Genomic DNA, 18,566 nt, shown 5'->3' with positions numbered 1-18,566 from the left:
TTCTATCACTTTTCCATCTTCTATGATCTACTTCTGTTCCTCTCTGCCTATCTTGATTTTATTACCCTGATTGATTCCTTCCAGTTCCCTATACTGTATGTTTATGAAACCTATTGTTTTTATGTCTTCAATAAAAAAGCCTGTTAATAAGAATGTTGGCAGCATGCTCATTTTTTGTTTATTTATAATCTAATCACAGCCAGTTAAATGGGGTTCATAAAAGCTATTTCTCTTTGGAAATGTATTTAATAATCATTTACATTAGTGTATTCAAATGAAGTCCTTGAGAGGCCAGAGGTTTTTATTACAACTCATTATCTTAACTAGAAACTAGTTTTTGCTGTTAATGAAACAATTTTTTCTTTAATTCTTACTACTTGTTAAGATTCCAGGCTCTTAGTTGCCCCTTTTTTTCCCAAACAGTGGCATTCATTGTTTTTAATTGCTGATTATGGAAATACGATGCTACCATTTAATAATGATTCACAAGTGAAAAGAACCAATAGTTCTGCATCTTACTTGGTCCTGTTTACACCTGTGTATATTAATCTTGAAGAATCTATTTTAGTAAAGTATTTGGAAAAAAATGGAGGATTAAAAAACAGGATTATTAATTACTAATCTACTCTGGTCCACAAATCACTTGGGAATAATTAATCCACAAAGTAAGAAGGATCGCACATAGCATGATGAACACATTGAGTAGTCATAAAATTACATAAGCTCTGTCATCAAGAACAATTGGCTTCTAATTAAGCAAAGGAGTCTGAGAAACTCATTACAGGCACTTTGGCATGAGTACTCATGTCCAGCCAACATTTTCTCAAATGCCCTCTTTAATCTCAGTACTTTCATTAATCCCTATCATGTCTTGTCATATAGTTAACTCTCTTTGGATAATAAAATTGTAATCTTGACATTTTTTTTAGTTTCCACAGTTTTTGGTTTTTAGTCCAATCAATTTCTAAATCAGACATCATTTTCTAACTTGATTTAGAAATCCGGGCAGTAGTAAATCTTTATTTGTTTATCTGACTCCAAATTTATTTTGCAAATTAAGAATTTATAAAAATTTGCTTTTGTAAAATGTTTTACAAAAGTACATACAGTACGGTTTCCTTCCACAGTCCAAAGACATGCAGGTTTGGTGCATTGCCGATCCTAAATTGTCCCTAGTGTGTGCTTGGTGTGTGGGTGTGTGTGTGTGCGTGTGCCCTGCGGTGACCTGGTACCCTACCCAGGGTTTGTTTCTTGCCTTGCGCCCTGTGTTGGCTGGGATTGGCACCAGCAGACCCCCGTGACCCTGTAGTTAGGATATTGCGGGTTGGATAATGGATGGATGGATGGACATACAGTACGTATTTGAAAACATTATACCAAATATAAAAAAAATCCTTAGAAATCTCGTCACATTTCATGCTTTTTAATACTTTACGGAGTTAAGGGCAGGAACGTGCACAAACGGGAGACTACAGTGGCTCAAGGCCCAGGCCTTACCCCTTTCCCTCCTCATTGTCTCAAATGCCCTCTTCTCCGGATGTGTTATATTTTTTGCTATTTGTCTGATGTCCAAAGGCCATGCGAAAAGTATATCAAATCAAATCAAAAATAAATTATGCCATTATACTCGAGCATTGCTGTCTTTGTGTGTTCATAACGGTACTTACAAAATATTAAAAGCTGTAGAATCACCTACATTCGAATCCCAGTCATAAATTGAGTGGAGATTGAACGTTGTAAGCGGAGGCGTGACCACCCTTGGGGGGTTTGCCCACCCGTGCCCACCCTACGAATGCTCCGTCTGTCCAATGAAAACTCTGGAGAAGAATAACATTTTATTTTCAAAGTTCACTTTGCAGCACGTTTTGAACCTGTTGACCACATTCCTTAATTAAAACAGCATATACGTTCCATTCTTCTTTTATTTTCTGGTTGGTAACACCAAAGGCTATGCATAGGCGGCTTATTTAAAAGTTGACATCATCAATCTGTCCCTCCGCAAGCTGCTGGCTCCACGGTTGAGCCCAGCACCACTGCTACCAACACGGAGCACAGCACACCCACGTCGGGGAACTGAAACTCCAGAAGATGTACTGTAGAGAAGCCTACACAATCCTCCAGCTCTGCGCCCGTGTCGGGTACTCCAAACCTCTGCCTTCAGCAAAATATACAATCCGGTCTGCCTGACTTAAATATGGATAGCCAGTCCCAGCCCATTTTAATTAATTATCCCAAGCGCGCATTCGGAAAGACACTCATGTGTTTTAGTGCAAGCTGGTATTAGTCTCGACCACGGCTTGAATATTCTGTTGTCCGTGATGCCAGCCAGCTTTTGCTTTGCCTGCCGCAAATTTAGTATTTCCAATTCGGACCGCGAGGACATATTCACCAAACACGGCTACACTAATTGGAAAAAAGCTCTAGAAAGAGACGGTGGTGGCTTCCACAAACACGCGTATAGTATCCCGCACGTCTGCATGGCAAGAGTATCGGCGCCGGGCAGAGACGGGTGAAAGCTTAGTTCAACTTCTGGTTCCAACCCAGATAGAAAAGAATAGATATTATGTGAAAAGCATTGGGGAGGCCATTCAGTACCTTGCAGTCAATGAACTGGCTTTGCGTGGTCACAATCACGAAGGTGGGGATGCCAAACTTGCAGAAATTGTAAAATACATCCCAGACAATGCAAAATACACATCCAATGTAATTCAAAATGAAATAATTGAGGCTCTTGCCAAAATGGTAGTAAAAGATATCAGGACCAAATATGAAAAAGCTGACTCTCCTGGACTTTGCATTAAAAGTGATGATACCAGGGATCACTGTAACATTGAGAATGTGCTGTAGTGATTAGATTTGTCCAGATCTCCATCCTTGAAGAACACCTGATTGGCTTAATTGAACTGAATCAGCTTGATGCTGAATATATTTGTAACCAAATTCAGTCACATCTCTCTGAGCTAGGTTACAGCCCAGACAATTTAGTGTGTCAGTGTTTTGATGTCATGTCTTGGGCAAGGTGTGGTGTCCAGGCTTTGTTACAAAACAAAGTTGGTAAGTACATTCCATATGTACACTGCTACAACCACCAGCTCCATTTAGCAGTGCTACATGCAATCGAATCAGAACCTCTGGCTAACAAGTTCTTTGACTGGTCAAATTCATTGAACACATTTTGTCACAGACATTATGTTTCATACATATACAATACACCCACACTGAAAAGACTTCTAGAAATACGATGGACCAGTCATTATGATGCCACAAAGTCCATTGTCAACAATGAGGAAGCTATAAGGGGGCTTCTCTCAGAGGTAGCATATAGGCTGACACTGCCCAAGGATTCAAGGAAGAGAAATTTAGTCATTCTGGCACATGAGAAAAACATCACAGAACATCCAGACATGAATGAATTTATTTCAGAATTTGCCAAGAGTAACTGCAGACTGGTCCTGTAGATCATATCCAGGTTAAACACTAGAAGCTGATATCCTATAGCCTTTCTAATGACTACAATGAGCCACGTTTCTGTTCTTGCTCTCATATGTTGTATACATTTGACTTTATTGACATTTACCTTGTAGATGTAGTTCTATATTTGTTCACAAAAAATAATAAAAGTTCTATTGCCTCTGTTAATTTTATTGAACAATAGGTTATGAATTATGCCACAATTTTTGGTTGTATATGTTATATAAAACTATGTTGTTATTATTATTTGACCCCCCTACAAAAATGGGGATGGATATTTTTTGCCGCCCCAGATAAGCTAAATGCCCACCCACACATGATGTTCTGGTCACACCTCTGGTTGTAAGTGTATGAATGTGGCCTGGACGCTCCGTGCATAACTAATTCTCGCCGTGGCTTCACTGTACTCCACAATGACCTGGTTACGTGTTCAGAAAATCAAGATATGTACTGTATTTATAAACCCTAACTTCAGTTAATGACAGATCCCTGCCAATTGTTGACTGCAATGATGCTAATAGTTCTGTCAATATATCGGACTATACTTTTTAACATCATAAACGCCAATGATTTAAGACTGTTACAATTACTCTGGTAGTGACCCTAGTTTATTTTGTCACTTATCTAAAGACACAAAAATATTGTGCATCTATTACTCTTTTCAGTTTTCTCCTTCATTACTGAAAATTAAGATATGTGATGTCCTTGCTATTAAAATTGACAAACATTTAAATTCTAAATACTCTATTCCAATAGGAAAAACAAAAGTCCGGAAATTAAAACTGGAGGAAACGTTACAACATACATTTCAGCCTCTTAACAGGTTTTGTTAGCTACCGTGTGGTGTGTGTCACAGCCTGTCCTCAACTTCAAGTTTCTCCGACATTCCCCGCCCCTTTGCCCCCATGCGCCGTTAGATCTCGCGAGAGGGTGGCGGATGAAGCGAGATTTCACTCAAGACTGAAAAGAAATCTGAAAGATGTCGGGTCGCTCGTTTAGAGCCGAGACCCGTAGTCGAGCCAAAGATGACATGAAGAAAGTGATGGCGGTTATTGAAAAGGTCCGGCGATGGTGAGTTGGAAGAGCATATTTGAGTTTTAATTTTAATTTGATGTAAAACTTTAAAAAGAATTGGTTAAAACAATCCACAAAGTAAGTTCTCCGAAGAGGGAGGAAGCGGGGCGGTGTTGTTTTTAGGATGGCCTCCCGAGTGACAAGGCATTTGGCCAATAGTTTGCTCTAAATACATTGGTCACCGTGGTGATCGACACTGTAGGGCCAAGGACCGAATTAGCGAAGTCCACCTGCTATAGCAGGAAACTACAAGAGCCAGAATGCACTACACCGTTAGCGTGCCGGCACTTCATCTTGCGAAACATTTTTTCTTTTCATACTTCATTTTCAGTAGAACCCTGTATCTTCTCGTCTATTTGACACATAACAAAGTTCATTTTTGTTTCCGCCATACTTCTAATACTTCTTGTGGCTCATGGATACAATTTTGACTGACGTGCTAGGCAGACAGTTGTTTGCTTAGACTAAATGAGAACTTTGTGTCAGAAATTTGAGAATCCCAAAAACGCTTGATGTGTCGTATTTAAATCTGTATATGTTCCGCGAATCGCTTATCTGTTTACTCGTATATCTAACTTATTTAGAGTGCAACTTGTGGTTTTTGCAGGGAGAAGAAGTGGGTGACAGTTGGAGACACGTCTCTGCGGATATTTAAGTGGGTGCCGGTGGCCGATGGAAAGGAGGTAAATTGTTAGTCCTGTTAAAATGAGGTTATTTCTCATACCAGTTATTTTTACCGTACTTGTCCTGTAGAATATCAGCGGCTAGTGACTGAATCAGAAACTATTTAGTGCTGTCCCCTAATTATGCAGGTGCATGATCTTGCTTCTTTGGACCTGAAATCAAATATATTCTTTGAACCATTTTATAGAATAACCATAATTAAAGGCAAACAAGTCATTTTTATATACTGTAGAAACATCCATGGAAAGGGTGTTGAAACCTTTAAAACGTAAATGCAATGTGTACATATAACTAACAAAAGATTTTGATAGTATATTTTAAACACATTAAAATTCATCTAGTGGTTAATTTACTGAAAGTACTTAATTTAAATTCAGGATCATGGAGAGAACTGACATATCTGTGTACACCAAGGTGTCACTTTATCACAGAGAGCACTCAAGCATTTTCATATTTTTGGGATATGGGATGAAAAAAATATCTAGACACGCGGACAGATGAATGAGGAAACTTTGCCCAAATGGCAGCCGGCCTGGTATTAAAGCCTAGGCAGTGGCGCCAACAACTGAAAAAACATATTCTGCATCAAAAATGACAAACCTTTGCTTGTAAAATGTCAGTACAATGCCAGCATTTGGTGTACACAGATGAGACCAATTAGAATGCAACATATGTAAATGTATTTAAAATGTTTTTAAGAGTGGTTTGAAATTGCTGTGTTTACTTTAAAGAGTGTAGCTAATAATGGGACTGTTAAAGGGCGGCCATATCCTGGACATTTTTTTGAGTTCTTCCTTACAGAGTTAATAGTAATACAGAAAATATGTTTGCCATTATAGTACTGTCAAGTAGAGAAACACGGTGAGCTTATAGTAGATGTGAAATTAATTTTTATGCTGAATTTCATATACGCTATGAAATGTCCTAATCCTATTAGTTCAATATCCAAATTATAATTAATTCAGAGCTATCTCAAGTAAATAGGGAGAAACATCTTGGAGAAGACCAAGTGACAGACTCGAGACGAGCTTGGGGGTTATATCTGGCCAGTGTCTTGGGAGCATCTGCTTGTTCACAAAAATGGCTGGAGATAGTTGTTACTACTGAAATCCTCACCAGCAAAAGCACAATCAAAATGACGCTGGTGATGACTTACCCTGTTTTGAACCCACCTAATCTAATCTGAGATCAAGTTTCACTATAGAAATAAACTGCATAAATTATACAGATGTTAGAGAATAGTCATGCATTCTCTTCATTTTAGCAAGATCTACATATGCCTTGCAACATACATAGGGTAAAAACAATGTTTTTAAATAAACATTATCCTCTTCTAAAAAGAAGTGGACTTTCTAACTCCCTATGCAGAAATTAGATGGACCTCTGACATATAAAATAAAATCAATTAAAAATCATGGTGAGATTATTAAGAAATTGTTTAAATAGAAAATGTATTGGACTGGAGCTAAGCAGTTTGATTAAATAATAATTTATCCATACTTTGGGCAAAAAAGCCAGTGTTGAGAAAGTAATTTTATATTGTAGAAAATCAACTGTTGAAAAAACTTCTAGTGATGTATTTTGTTTTTCTGTAATTTTCATAAGTTCTGAAGCAGGGGACACATTCAGGAATAGTCAGATGAAGTATCAGCATCTAAACAAACTGAGAACAGTACTTGAATGATATTGTGACCTTTTGCACAATTTGCTATATAAAGCTGTCTCTTTTTCTTATTATTTTAATAAGGACAAGAACGCCAATGGAAATACAGGAAGAGAAGTTACCACATTCCCTGTGGATCCAGGGTCTGATAGCAACTCAGCCGGCCTCCTTGAGTTTCAAGGTTGGTGATCAACACCTTTTTCCATTTTGCCTTTTGTATTAAGTTCTGTTTCTTTATGGCAATGATTGAATAAGACTGTCTTGTAAAGCAGCTTATCCCAACAATTAAGCTTTTATCTTTAAAACAACTTCTGCAGCTCTATTCAGTACAACATACTAACATATATAGTCTCCAAGTTAGAGGTCCCTGTGATTGGACTGATCATCAAGTAAAATTAGCTATATTGCGTTTGTTGCAGTAGTCTTACTAAGGCATTTAATGTCCCTCTGTGAGACTGTGTTAATAATATTGTGCTGTTAACGTTTTGATAAACTTTGTCTAGTTTGCATCTATTGACTTAGGTTGATTGGTATTTCATTTAAGACTGGTTCCTGCCATGAACCTGTTAATTCTAAGACAGTCTGCAACTTATCATGACCCTGAGCTGGAATAAGCATGTATGGGAAAAAAAGATGGGCAAAATGGCACTTTTTATATACACTGTACTTATTAAATTAAAAAGTAGTGTAATAACAAAGTATGTTTTCATGCAACTTTTAGCTTACTGAGATCAGAAACGTTGCACTCTATTAAAATCTAAACAGTGAATCTTCAGTGCTGTTTGGACATTTGGCACCGGGACTTAAGTGTAGTTGGGGTGCTTGTTGAACATTTCCTCTAAAAATATATTTACAATCAAAAATTTGAACTTTGAACACTTTGGTTATGTTCAAAAGCATTATACCCCCAGTCTCAAATCTATAAAAATGTTGCAATTTACCCAGAATTACTTTGTCATATTACAGTATCCTTTATGGTTTTGATTAAGACAAAATATAAGCATAGGAAAATTAGTAACTTTCAGGAAAAGAGTTACCCTGGCTATGTTGATCTTTAATAAGAATATGTTTTTGTAGTTGCCTGCATTAATCTTTCATGCTTCCTCTTTCTGACATAATGGCAAAATGTTGTTTTTTTTTTTTTTTTTTTTTTTTAGATTTTGATATAACTGCAGTTGTTTTAAAAAGAAATCATATTGGGTTACAAAATCATTCAGTTCCACAAAAATATCGAACCCTTCACCCCATCTCAGAATAAGTAATGACTAAACATGTATGTCAATAATGATAATTATAATATAAAATTATACTTTCTTTTATAACATTTTAAATTTCTGTTTTGTGACACAAAGATTGATTAAATGGAATTCCTATGCCTAATTTAAGAAATAATGAGAGAGGCTTAATGTGCGTGTAGATTGTCTTTCGTGTGATACTTTTTCTTTAAAGATTACATTGGAATGACATATACTGATATTGTGTGTTTTTTTTTCTAGTAAATGCAAATTGTGTATTTTAATTTATTCTTTTTTAACTTGGTGTTAGAGAGTGGTGATGTGTGTTGCATGTTGGTTGGACATGCTAATAAGAAGAATTTCACTGTACTCTGTACATGTGACAATATTACTACTAGTGCTAGTAAACCAAATACTTCAATTTGATTTTGCTGTTTAAGAGCAGAATACCACGGATGGGGGTTTAAGAAAAGGCCAAAAAGGCCTACACAGAGGTGAAATGCAGCCATATGAAATCTTATTAAAGACAGATAGTAGGTTGGCCCACCATAATCATGCTCATATTTGTACAGGAATTTCAGAGTTAACTAAAAATATTTTCCAGCTGTCCATTTATACATTTTAAATTAACTGAATAAAAATGTGTATTTTTTCCCCACATATCTTGATAAATTCTTGTCTCTGGTTGCTCATTATGCAGAAGCAAGTACCTAGTGTTTATGATGTGACATCTTTAAACATTCTTGTATAATAAGCTATGTGACTAAAAGGGCAAACATCAATTATAAATGCAAACAGGGATTTATTTGATATATGACCACAAAAGACTAATTAGGTTACAGGAAACATTTTTGATATGTGATGACAGACAACATATGTTCAAGTCATAAAAGCAAATTGAGGTAAGAAATTCCTACCAAAAATTTCACCTATTTAAAATAATTGGAATTACACAATAGCTTTTTTCACACATTTAAGTTTCTTTTTAATATACCAGTAGTTAACAAGGTTGATGCCATGATCGAAGTCAGAATAAAGTGTGGTAAAGCTTGACCTGGCAATTTTACAGGTAAAGACTTTGTACATTTACAAATAATTTATTTTGGCCCCTATACACTTGAATGCTGGATCAAGCACACAAAAGAACATGGCAAATAAACACATGACGGGCAGGCATTGTTATGAGAGAACAACTCAAGACATTTTTGAGCAATGTTATAAATAAAAAAAATAAAAAAAATCTGACAAGTTTGATCATTTTGCAAAGCATTGTTATTTTTTCTATATGGTTCTATATTGGTGCTTTTCCACTGCATAGTACAGCTCACCTTGGTTCGGCTCAGTTCGGCTCGGTTTGCGTTTCGACTGCAGTTTAGTACCACTTTAGAGTGGGCGGGATTATTGACGTGTCGTTATAGTTGCGGCGACCTCCTGAAAAACTTTTTCATTCCGCGTCGCCCCATCCAGCTCTCGCTGGATCCGCTCCTCGGCTACCAACGAGAGGAACGTCTGTACTTCCTCAATAGACCACGAAACAGCCATTTTTGGTTAAAACAAAATGGTGCGCCCGAACCTTCGCTGGCTGTGCTAAAAATCTAGTGGGTCTGTTGTGTCTCGTGTCGCAAGTTCAGTGACGCAGTAATGATGATTTTCTCCGGCCAATCAGTGACCAGCAGAGTTTACACGTCACGTTTTGGTAACGGTTCGGCGCACTTGGAACCTCGGCTGAGGGGGTACTAAAAAAAGGACCAGGTACCAGGTACTGTTCCCAGTGGAAAACCCCCCAAAAGTGAGCTGAACTGAACCGTGTCGTGCCGTACTATGCTGTGGAAAAGCGCCATTTGGTTGCGAGACGTGGACGCTATCCAGTGACCTGAGACGAAGACTGAACTCCTTTGGTACTGTGTCTTTCCAGAAAATCCTTGGGTACTGTTGGTTTGACTTTGTATCGAATGAGTGGTTTCTCATGGAGTCCCAAATGAGGCACATTACCTGCATTGTGAGGGAGCGTCAGTTACGGCACTACGGCCATGTGGCACGTTTCCCTGAGGGTGATCCAGCTCATAAGATCCTCATTGTTGGGGACCCGAGTGGCTGGACCAGGCCAAGGGGTCACCCACGTAACACCTGGCCGCAGCAGATAGAGAGTCATTTCTGGAGGGTGGGACTGGACTGCATGTTTGCCTGGGGGGTTGCCAACCAGGATCCCAAGCTGTTTCATCGTGTAGTGGGTGCAGCAATGCACTGTACCATTGCATGCTCTCCAATTTGACTTGACTTGACATTCCCTGTTTGCAAGTGTTGGGAAACGAGACAGTATGAAATAAGGGAACTACTTCCTGTCCAAGCCAAAGATGAAATTAATAAAACTAATTACTTTTTGTCCACGGCTGCTGTTTTCCTTTAGTGAAGAGAGTACTGAAAGTAAGGGTGCATTATGTTCACTTAGTGAAAATTGAGCATTTTTTAGCTCCAAAACTATAAAAATGCTGTAACATAAGTCTTGGTATCCTGGCTGCTTTATGTCTGACTCCACTTTTTTCCAGTTTCCCATCCTTAATATTGTTTACTGTGTTTCTGTAATAATCTTTCTGATTGGAGTTCATTGTTTGAAAATCAGGTAGATAAAAATGTTGTATGTCTACTTTAAACAAACACAGCTGTGATGTAGGTATCCAAGGATCATTGACATACCTGTGCCCTTTCCTGTAACAGTTTTATGTTTGAACCTTCCCAGTTCAAATAATTATCCAAGTTTTCTTGATACGTATGAATGAATAAATCAATAGACCCTGTCATATATATGGTCCGGTAATTTCCCAGATTGATACTGTTCATGTATGAACCTCTCATTCCATATAAGGTGGCAGAAACCCTAAGTTGGTTGTAACATTGTCCGTCCGTTTTGACAGAACTACAGATTATCTATTTTTGTTTTAAGATATACATTTCTTACAGATGAAAACAGCAACCAGAGCTCCCTTTCAGACTCCTATCAGCCCAAGGCAGACAGCAGCAGCAATTCAAGCCCGCAGCCCAGTGAGCCTGTCAGCCCAGCCCCTATGTCAGACTTCAGGACAGACGATTCTCAGCCTCCCACTCTGGGGCAGGAGAGCATGGAAGGTGCATAGTTTCTGTTATTTAAAAAAATAAAAATTACACACTGTACTTTTTCAGTTGAAAAATAGCGTACATAATGCATTTGTATTTAAAAATCAAATTGTTTTCTATATTATTATTATAATTATTATTACTATTTTTTTAACAGATTCATCATTGTCAACCTGTGAAGTAATAGATGAGCCTCCCATGTTGACTAAAGAGGTTCTTATACCTGCTGCCTCTCAGGTAAGGAAATAATATTGCTAGCAATCTTTAAGAATGGCAACCCCAAAAGTGCAAGCTAAGTGTCTACAGTACATTAAAATTTCAATTGAAAAATAAAAAAAGGTCATTGTATTTATTTAGCCATCTTTAGAGAGAGTGGGAATTTTATTTGTCTCTTCAGGGGAAATTTGGCTTTTTACTGAAGGTCATTAAATAAATAAATAAATAAATAAATAAATAAATGTTTAAATATATATGCAATATACACACACAGACACTGATCTGAACACAGACCAGAATGACTAAAAAAAATTAAAAAGAAAGACATCTTCTGACTTGGCAGTCAAAGTCACAGTAAGGGATTATATTCAGGTATATTTAGTGCTGGTATAACGTAGTGCCAGTAGTGTTTCTTGACACACTTATGCTGAGTAATTAATTGGCTGCAAGTACACAGTGTTAGTGGATGAGCAGCATTGTTTATAATGGTATTCAGTTTTGTTTTGACCTCCAGGGGGTCAAGATTAGACAACCAACGAATAGTAGATAGTATGAAATTTTAACCCATAGCTCAGGAGTGGCGAACTCCAGGCCTGGAGTGCTGCAGTGGCTAAAGGTTTTCATTCTAACCCCTTTCCTAATCAGTGACCAGTTTTCACTGCTAATTAACTTTTTCCCCATCACTTTAATAGCCCTGTTAGAAGAGTTCAGCCCTCTGAATTAACTCCTTTCTTCATTAAATGACAGCCAAGCAGAATGGAGATATGAAATGAACTAACGGATGACCAGCTAAACTAGGGCTTCAAACTCCAACCAATTTCATTCCAATCACTTTCTTTGTATAGGTTGTTGAAGAAGATGACTTTAACTCTGGAGCACCACCGGTGAAAAGAATGCGCCCAGACTACTGTTCCGTCCTTCAGACAACATCGCAGAGCTAGCACAGTAGGCCTGGTAGTCATTCTGCCAGTGTGAGAAAATTGTCAAGACTGTGATTAAGTGTACTGATTATTTCATTAGGGCCTAATGGCTGTTGAGGTGATGTCTAGCTCTTATTCCCGTGTATTACAGTAGCGGACTATACTCTCTCTCCCATTGCACATCTCAAGTATCTATAAGGAATCCAGTGAACTTGTTTCCCAAGAGAGTTTCAACTAACAACAGTTTTGTGAATAAATCTGGTCAGCACTGGTTTGCTTTCCATTTTAACTCTTGTAGAACAAAAAGCAAAAATATTGCTCTGGACATAGTCCAGCCTTGGGGAACATCAATAATTCAAGTTTCAGAGGAAAGAACTAAAATAATTTACCAGCTGGAACAGACATCAGGCAGGTCATCAAAGACTAGAGGAGAGAAAGGAAGTGGGATAGATTCATGTTATTGATTTTAACTATGTTAGAATGTTATTACAAACAGGGCTATACAAGCACTGTGTGAGAATGATAAAAGTGAATTTCTGTGTCTATCTTAATTGTGAATGCTTATGTTCATATTACATTGCAGTATTTTAAGTTAAAGATCAGACATGAACACCCTCTTCAGCGAAGATTTTATTTCACATGATCTTCTGTTATTCCTTATGCTACAGATTTACCACAGACAGCTTTTTATATATATATATATATATATATATATATATATATATAAAGACAGGGGGAAATGTATCCCACTACTCTCATTATGTTATTTTGCTGAAGTTGTCAGTAAGTGTTACTTGGTTATCATTAGCTGTTTAGTGCTAGCTTGTAACTGAAGGCCATCTCATGTATGGTCTACACAGCAAGTATATTAACAGAGTAGGTGACCAACATAGCTTTGTATTTAGTTGAAGGTGGACCTGAACTGCTGATGTAGTTCTGATAGGACACAGTAGTGTCGGCAGATTAAATTCTTAGAAGCAGCATTTAAAGCAAATTTAAATATATTTTTTTAAAAGTGACTTCTAATCATGGCAAATATATCAGAACACTTTGCTGCTATTGCTTCTCCATCCTCATTTATTGTGATGCGTTGCTAGAATAATTTTGTGCCTCATAGACTGTTTCTAATGTAGCTATGCACTTAATTCTGACGTCTTTTTCTACATACTGTACTGAACCACTGGAGCCCAGTGGTAAAATCCCAAACCACTTTCTTAAGGAACAAAATTGCATCAGTACCTGTTTCAAGGTGGTTATGTGAGGCATCCTCATTTACCACTCTGAAAGAGAAGGGGGCTTCAGCTGGAGTCTTGGGTTGTTCAGCACTTTTTACTCAGGGAAATTATGGAAAATTTATGCACGGCACTTTGAAAGTGCTAGAAATAGTAGAAGCCGACAAATGCTAAATAATTTATGCAAAAAGCAGTAATAAAAATGTCTCTTGCTTAGTTTGTGAGATGCAATAATTGACTATATCAAGACAATAGGATTTGAGGGATGATTTGTCTACCTGGTATTTTCAAGAGAGCTTGCTGGTATGATATGAAGACCCAGTCAGGCCAATAGATAAGTAGTCATAACACACAGTTCATTTCTGGTTAAATGGACCAATTGTTATATGAGGAATGTGGTGTGTTTTTGTTTGTGTGTTTTTTTTTTTGTTTTTTAATAGCATCTCATTTACCTTTAATTGGTTTGTCTGCAGAGTATGATATTTTTGGAATGTAGAGTGTCATTTGACATGCTGTCCTTTAATTATAAATGAGCCTAGGGCTGTGCCATGTAAACAGTATACATCAAAGAATCATCTGACTGGCTAAAAACTGCATAACATGTACGTGAAGTGTGGGCAGGCTCTGTCTGCACATGTATTCAAAAACCATGATTTATATATGCATGTCTCTAGTAAGTCATGTTCTGAGCATACCTGCATTATCTGAGACACTTACCTAATCTACAGTTCATAGGGGGTAAATCACTGAATGCTGCTTCCTGTGGAACTGACAATCCTACTGTAAAGAAATGTTATTTTGTCATTGTATTTTCAAATAAACAAGACTTGATGGGGTCCTAAGGTTACCCATTGAGATTTTCTGCCTGAATGTGTGAATGATTTCTCTACATTGTGATCAACTCATCACTTCTAACATGCAGAAGGCAAAAAATATTGTTTTAAATGTTGCATTTTTTGCCTGAGATCGAGGGATGTTCTTTAGAATTCTAGACAGATTTCATTTTTTTCCCATTTCTTTCCAATGAGTTAAAATATTATAATCTCACAACTTGATACTTCTAAAAACACAACCTTTTATGATTTTTTTTTTTTTTTTTTGTCCGCATAGAAACATCCCTCAGTTGTGCTGCAAATAATAAGTGCATTTAGAACATGCTCCAACCAAAAAAAATCTTTAATCACTTCTTTTGACCACAGAGATTTTCGATGGACTGTAAAGCACTGTTTTTAATTTATTTCATACTCCCCAGGTTGTTTTCAGTATGTGCAGTAATCTGAAACACAGTCCTAATTCATTCCTGAGTGTTAACAGTTATGTATTTTATCACTCAGACTTTATGATTAACCTGTAATTGTGAACAAAACAAACTATATATTTTAGCAGTTGCATTGTTGATTTCTTAGACAATGTTCATCCTTTATTCTGCTATCATAAGCATATTGTGAGATGAAACTTCTTGTTATGCAGTATAAAGAAGAGTTAATTTGTATCAAGCAGAATTTCCATTACATTGCTTGCAAAGCTTTTCACATTGTCACCAACTACCAGAATTGAATAAAACAAAACTTAGAAAGAATATAAGTAAACCTTGGAAAGATGTCCAAATAACATACGTTAGATTTTTGTATAGTTACACCACGTTTACACGTATAAAATCAAAAAATGACATGTTCACACTTAACTCTTAAAACCAAACACGACCTGCACCCAGTGGTGATCTTGGCCCATTTGGTGCCCTGGGTTAGATTCTGCCCAGTCATTCCAAACCACCGCCCTTGCCATATTAGAAAATACTTGTCAAATCCATTCCCCCCAAACACACATGCACTGACCATGAAGGCAACACGATTTTACCTAAAATGTGGTAAAATATGCACCACGTTTTTAGTTACAAACGTAGAAATACAATATCTTACAAGGTTCTACAGTTATAACAAACAATGCAAAGTGATATTAATTTTTTTTTACACAACTGTTTAGATATACTCTTTATTTGTCACCAAGGGGAAATTAAAACTTTATAGACGCTCAAGAAAAAAAATTAATATATATACAGTATATAATGTGTGTGCGTTTAGGGTCTTAGGTGCTCAAAATGTTCTCCATTAACGTTTAAACATTCCTGGAAGCTGTCCCTGACACTGTCGCACCTAGTAACCCAAAATTCTGTGTCTGATCAATGCCCCCAAAATGCTTGCAAGGTGAACTCATTTAATTTGTCCACTGTGTGGGGCATCCTCCTGAAAAAAAGCGTACATAGATAAATATGAATAAATACTGTATACCATATTTGGTTCACCATGTGCCTGTGTATATACCTGTATATATTACATTGCGATGTTCCAGTATACGTTTGGCAAGTGTTTTTGATGTTTGTCCCACGTATCCAGGTGGTTCGTGTGGTGGGTCGTCAACGCGCTATTAACGCATGCGCCCTGCACAGCTGAACATGAATTACATGGAATGCTGTAAACCGCGTTCTGTGTCTCTGCTGCCGATGTCTTCTTGCTGTTCACATTAAAAAGGAGTTTGCGCTACATGTTTGTAGGCTTGTGCGCTGCTACGTGATGTAACTTCTGATACCCCGAGATGATGAGGAGGAACATCGCAATGCAGTTAAAAGAACGAACACACGGTCTCCGATTTTCACACATACAAGTTCGCCTGGACACACATTTAAATGGGACTCAGTGCAAGTAAAATTCAAGGCTAATACTAAAAGAAACTGGTTGAAACATGGCTATCTGATGAAAATGCCATTAACAGATATTTGGACAGGAACCAATCATATGCAGGCTTGAAAAGAAGAACATGCACATAATGAATAAGACTTTATGACCAACACTCTTCGAACCTCATCTCATCACCCCCAAACCCAAACCACCTATATTTCCTTCCATATTTGCTATATTTTGTCTTGTGTTCCTGTAAGTCTAATTAAGTTCCTCTGCTGATGATTTCCTGGTTGGAATTGAAAGCATATAAAAAAGTACTTTAATGTACGTGATTCATTTGCTCCCTTTGTAGATTTCCAGCTACAAATATGTAATCAGTATCACAGACTTTCGCGTGTATATATATATATATATATATATATATATATATATATATATATATATATATATATATATATATACATACACAGACACACCCACACACACTGTCCTCTATAATGTTTAGGACAAAGACACATTTTTGATTTACCCCTCTGCTCCACAGTTTAAAATTACAAATCAAACAATTCAGAAGTGATTAAAGTGCACATTGCAGACTTTAATTTATGGGTATTTGCATACATTTCGGTCAAGGAAAATGTGTCTTTGTCCCAGATGTTATGCGGGTTCACTGGGTGCTTATATATGGTATTTTATTCATCTGCTATTATGTATTCATGATCTAAATAAATAAAGGATTTTTTTATGGTATCGCTCTGAAGAACCGCTATGGCGCCTTTATTTTTAAGAGTACGTTGACATTCGAATAGAATAAGTCTAGTTTGTTGCGTCCACAAATCCAACATGCTTTCTTGTTCCGACGTTCCCTGCATGTCAACCTCATCCCAGGTTCAGAATGATTCATTTGAATATTAGTACAGAGTGAATCATTTCTGCTTCTGAGTTAATCAGAATGATGTAATTTACCTCCCTAGGCATGTAGCAACATGGACACATTCAGTATTTCAATAACTGGATAACACATTTTAGTTTTAATTGCATGTTCTCACTTTTTCACCATTCGTAAGTCACTTATTCCCAGTCCTATTCCTGCCCTTTTCACCCTGTCTGATCGTATCCACTAAATAACCGTCCACAGCTTTGTAAATTAGCAATAGGCAATTTAAGCAGTAAATGCTGCACGTTTTTGAAATCAAAGTGAGACAAAAAAGAAAACAACGAAAATTGTGTTGTTCTGAGAACGTTTCAAACAAAATTGATGGAGCTTTGTATTGACTCAGTGGCAAGCCACTTCTGAAACGTAACATAAAATGTTAATGTTTGATGAAATGACAAAATATATCTAATTCTAGTGTGCAGCTCACCTTTTTTTCTTTTGAATCTGTGCACCTGACGGCTTTGTCCTTTTCATGCTGAACTCTTCTTCACCTGCCTAGCGCTGCCGTGACAACAGGGCCGTGTACGAAGAAGATGCACGCTCTCTTTACAGATAAAGCATCAACTTGGAACTTGGACAGTTTTTAAAATTTTGTCATCAAGGCCGTACAACGAAAATTTTTCGTTTTATACATGTGTTTGCACCTGCCAGAAAATACCAGTTTTGCTGCCCTTTCTTATTGTGGATCGGGAGAGCGCCCAGCCCAGCGATAGGGGAGAGGTAGTGGGTCGCGTGCGCCCATAAAAACGCGCTGTCCTTTGCAATTGCCTGCATCGCCTATGCAAGAAACCGCCACTGCCTGAACACCGTGACGTTGCAATCAGACGTGGCCCCCACATTCTAACGCGGAGCCCTAGGCCAGGATCTCTGGCGGGCCCTTTACCTGGGGTTAAAGAAAAAGTTATACCCAACAGGATTTACAATAAAATAAGCGAGGTTAACGATATGCGAAAACATAAGAAGTGTTATGCATATTTACTGAATATATTTATAAAGTAAAGATCCTAATGAAAAACTTACAATAGTATCAAAAATTATTGCAAAATCTCTTTTCTAGCATTCTTTGACGCAAACTTTTCACTGACCTCACTAAAATCAACATGTTTAGCTAAATCATTTTCGATACACAGAATTGCTAGATGATTAAGTCGTTTTTGACTAGTTGTACTTCTTTACCATGTTTTTAATGAATTTGCCAATCTGCTAAACGATCTTTCTGCTGAAGAAACTAACTGGGACTGTACAAAACAATTTAATAGCGAGACAGATATTGGCGAATATACCTTGAAGTTTTTTGTCGTAAATCTCGTTCAAAATTCTAATTGGGCTTTTTTCAACAACAAAA

At 37.3% G+C, this 18,566-nt stretch overlaps 1 protein-coding gene across 1 annotated transcript; it reads left to right on the top strand.

Annotated features, from left to right (window-relative positions):
- Nucleotides 1–4,403: 4,403 nt before the first annotated feature.
- bcl7ba (BAF chromatin remodeling complex subunit BCL7B a) lies at nt 4,404–14,339 on the top strand. Its single transcript, XM_039756875.1, has 6 exons — nt 4,404–4,542; nt 5,153–5,228; nt 6,977–7,073; nt 11,086–11,250; nt 11,396–11,475; nt 12,300–14,339. The coding sequence occupies exons 1-6, from the start codon at nt 4,451–4,453 to the stop codon at nt 12,393–12,395; spliced, it is 606 nt and encodes a 201-aa protein (XP_039612809.1). The 5' UTR covers nt 4,404–4,450; the 3' UTR covers nt 12,396–14,339.
- Nucleotides 14,340–18,566: the final 4,227 nt, after the last annotated feature.

Source organism: Polypterus senegalus, chromosome 6 (genome assembly GCF_016835505.1).
Source record: "Polypterus senegalus isolate Bchr_013 chromosome 6, ASM1683550v1, whole genome shotgun sequence".
Taxonomy (NCBI): Eukaryota; Metazoa; Chordata; class Cladistia; order Polypteriformes; family Polypteridae; genus Polypterus; species Polypterus senegalus.
The sequence above is the reverse complement of the archived record's forward strand: the minus strand, read 5'-3'. Positions and strand labels throughout refer to the sequence as shown.

Excerpts from the sequence above, each read along its gene's own strand:
- bcl7ba (XM_039756875.1), top strand. The coding sequence starts at position 4,451 with ATGTCGGGTCGCTCGTTTAGAGCCGAGACCCGTAGTCGAGCCAAAGAT. Across the intron at positions 4,543-5,152 it reads ATTGAAAAGGTCCGGCGATG|GGAGAAGAAGTGGGTGACAG; the intron begins GTGAGTTGGAAG and ends TGGTTTTTGCAG. Across the intron at positions 5,229-6,976 it reads CGGTGGCCGATGGAAAGGAG|GACAAGAACGCCAATGGAAA; the intron begins GTAAATTGTTAG and ends TATTTTAATAAG.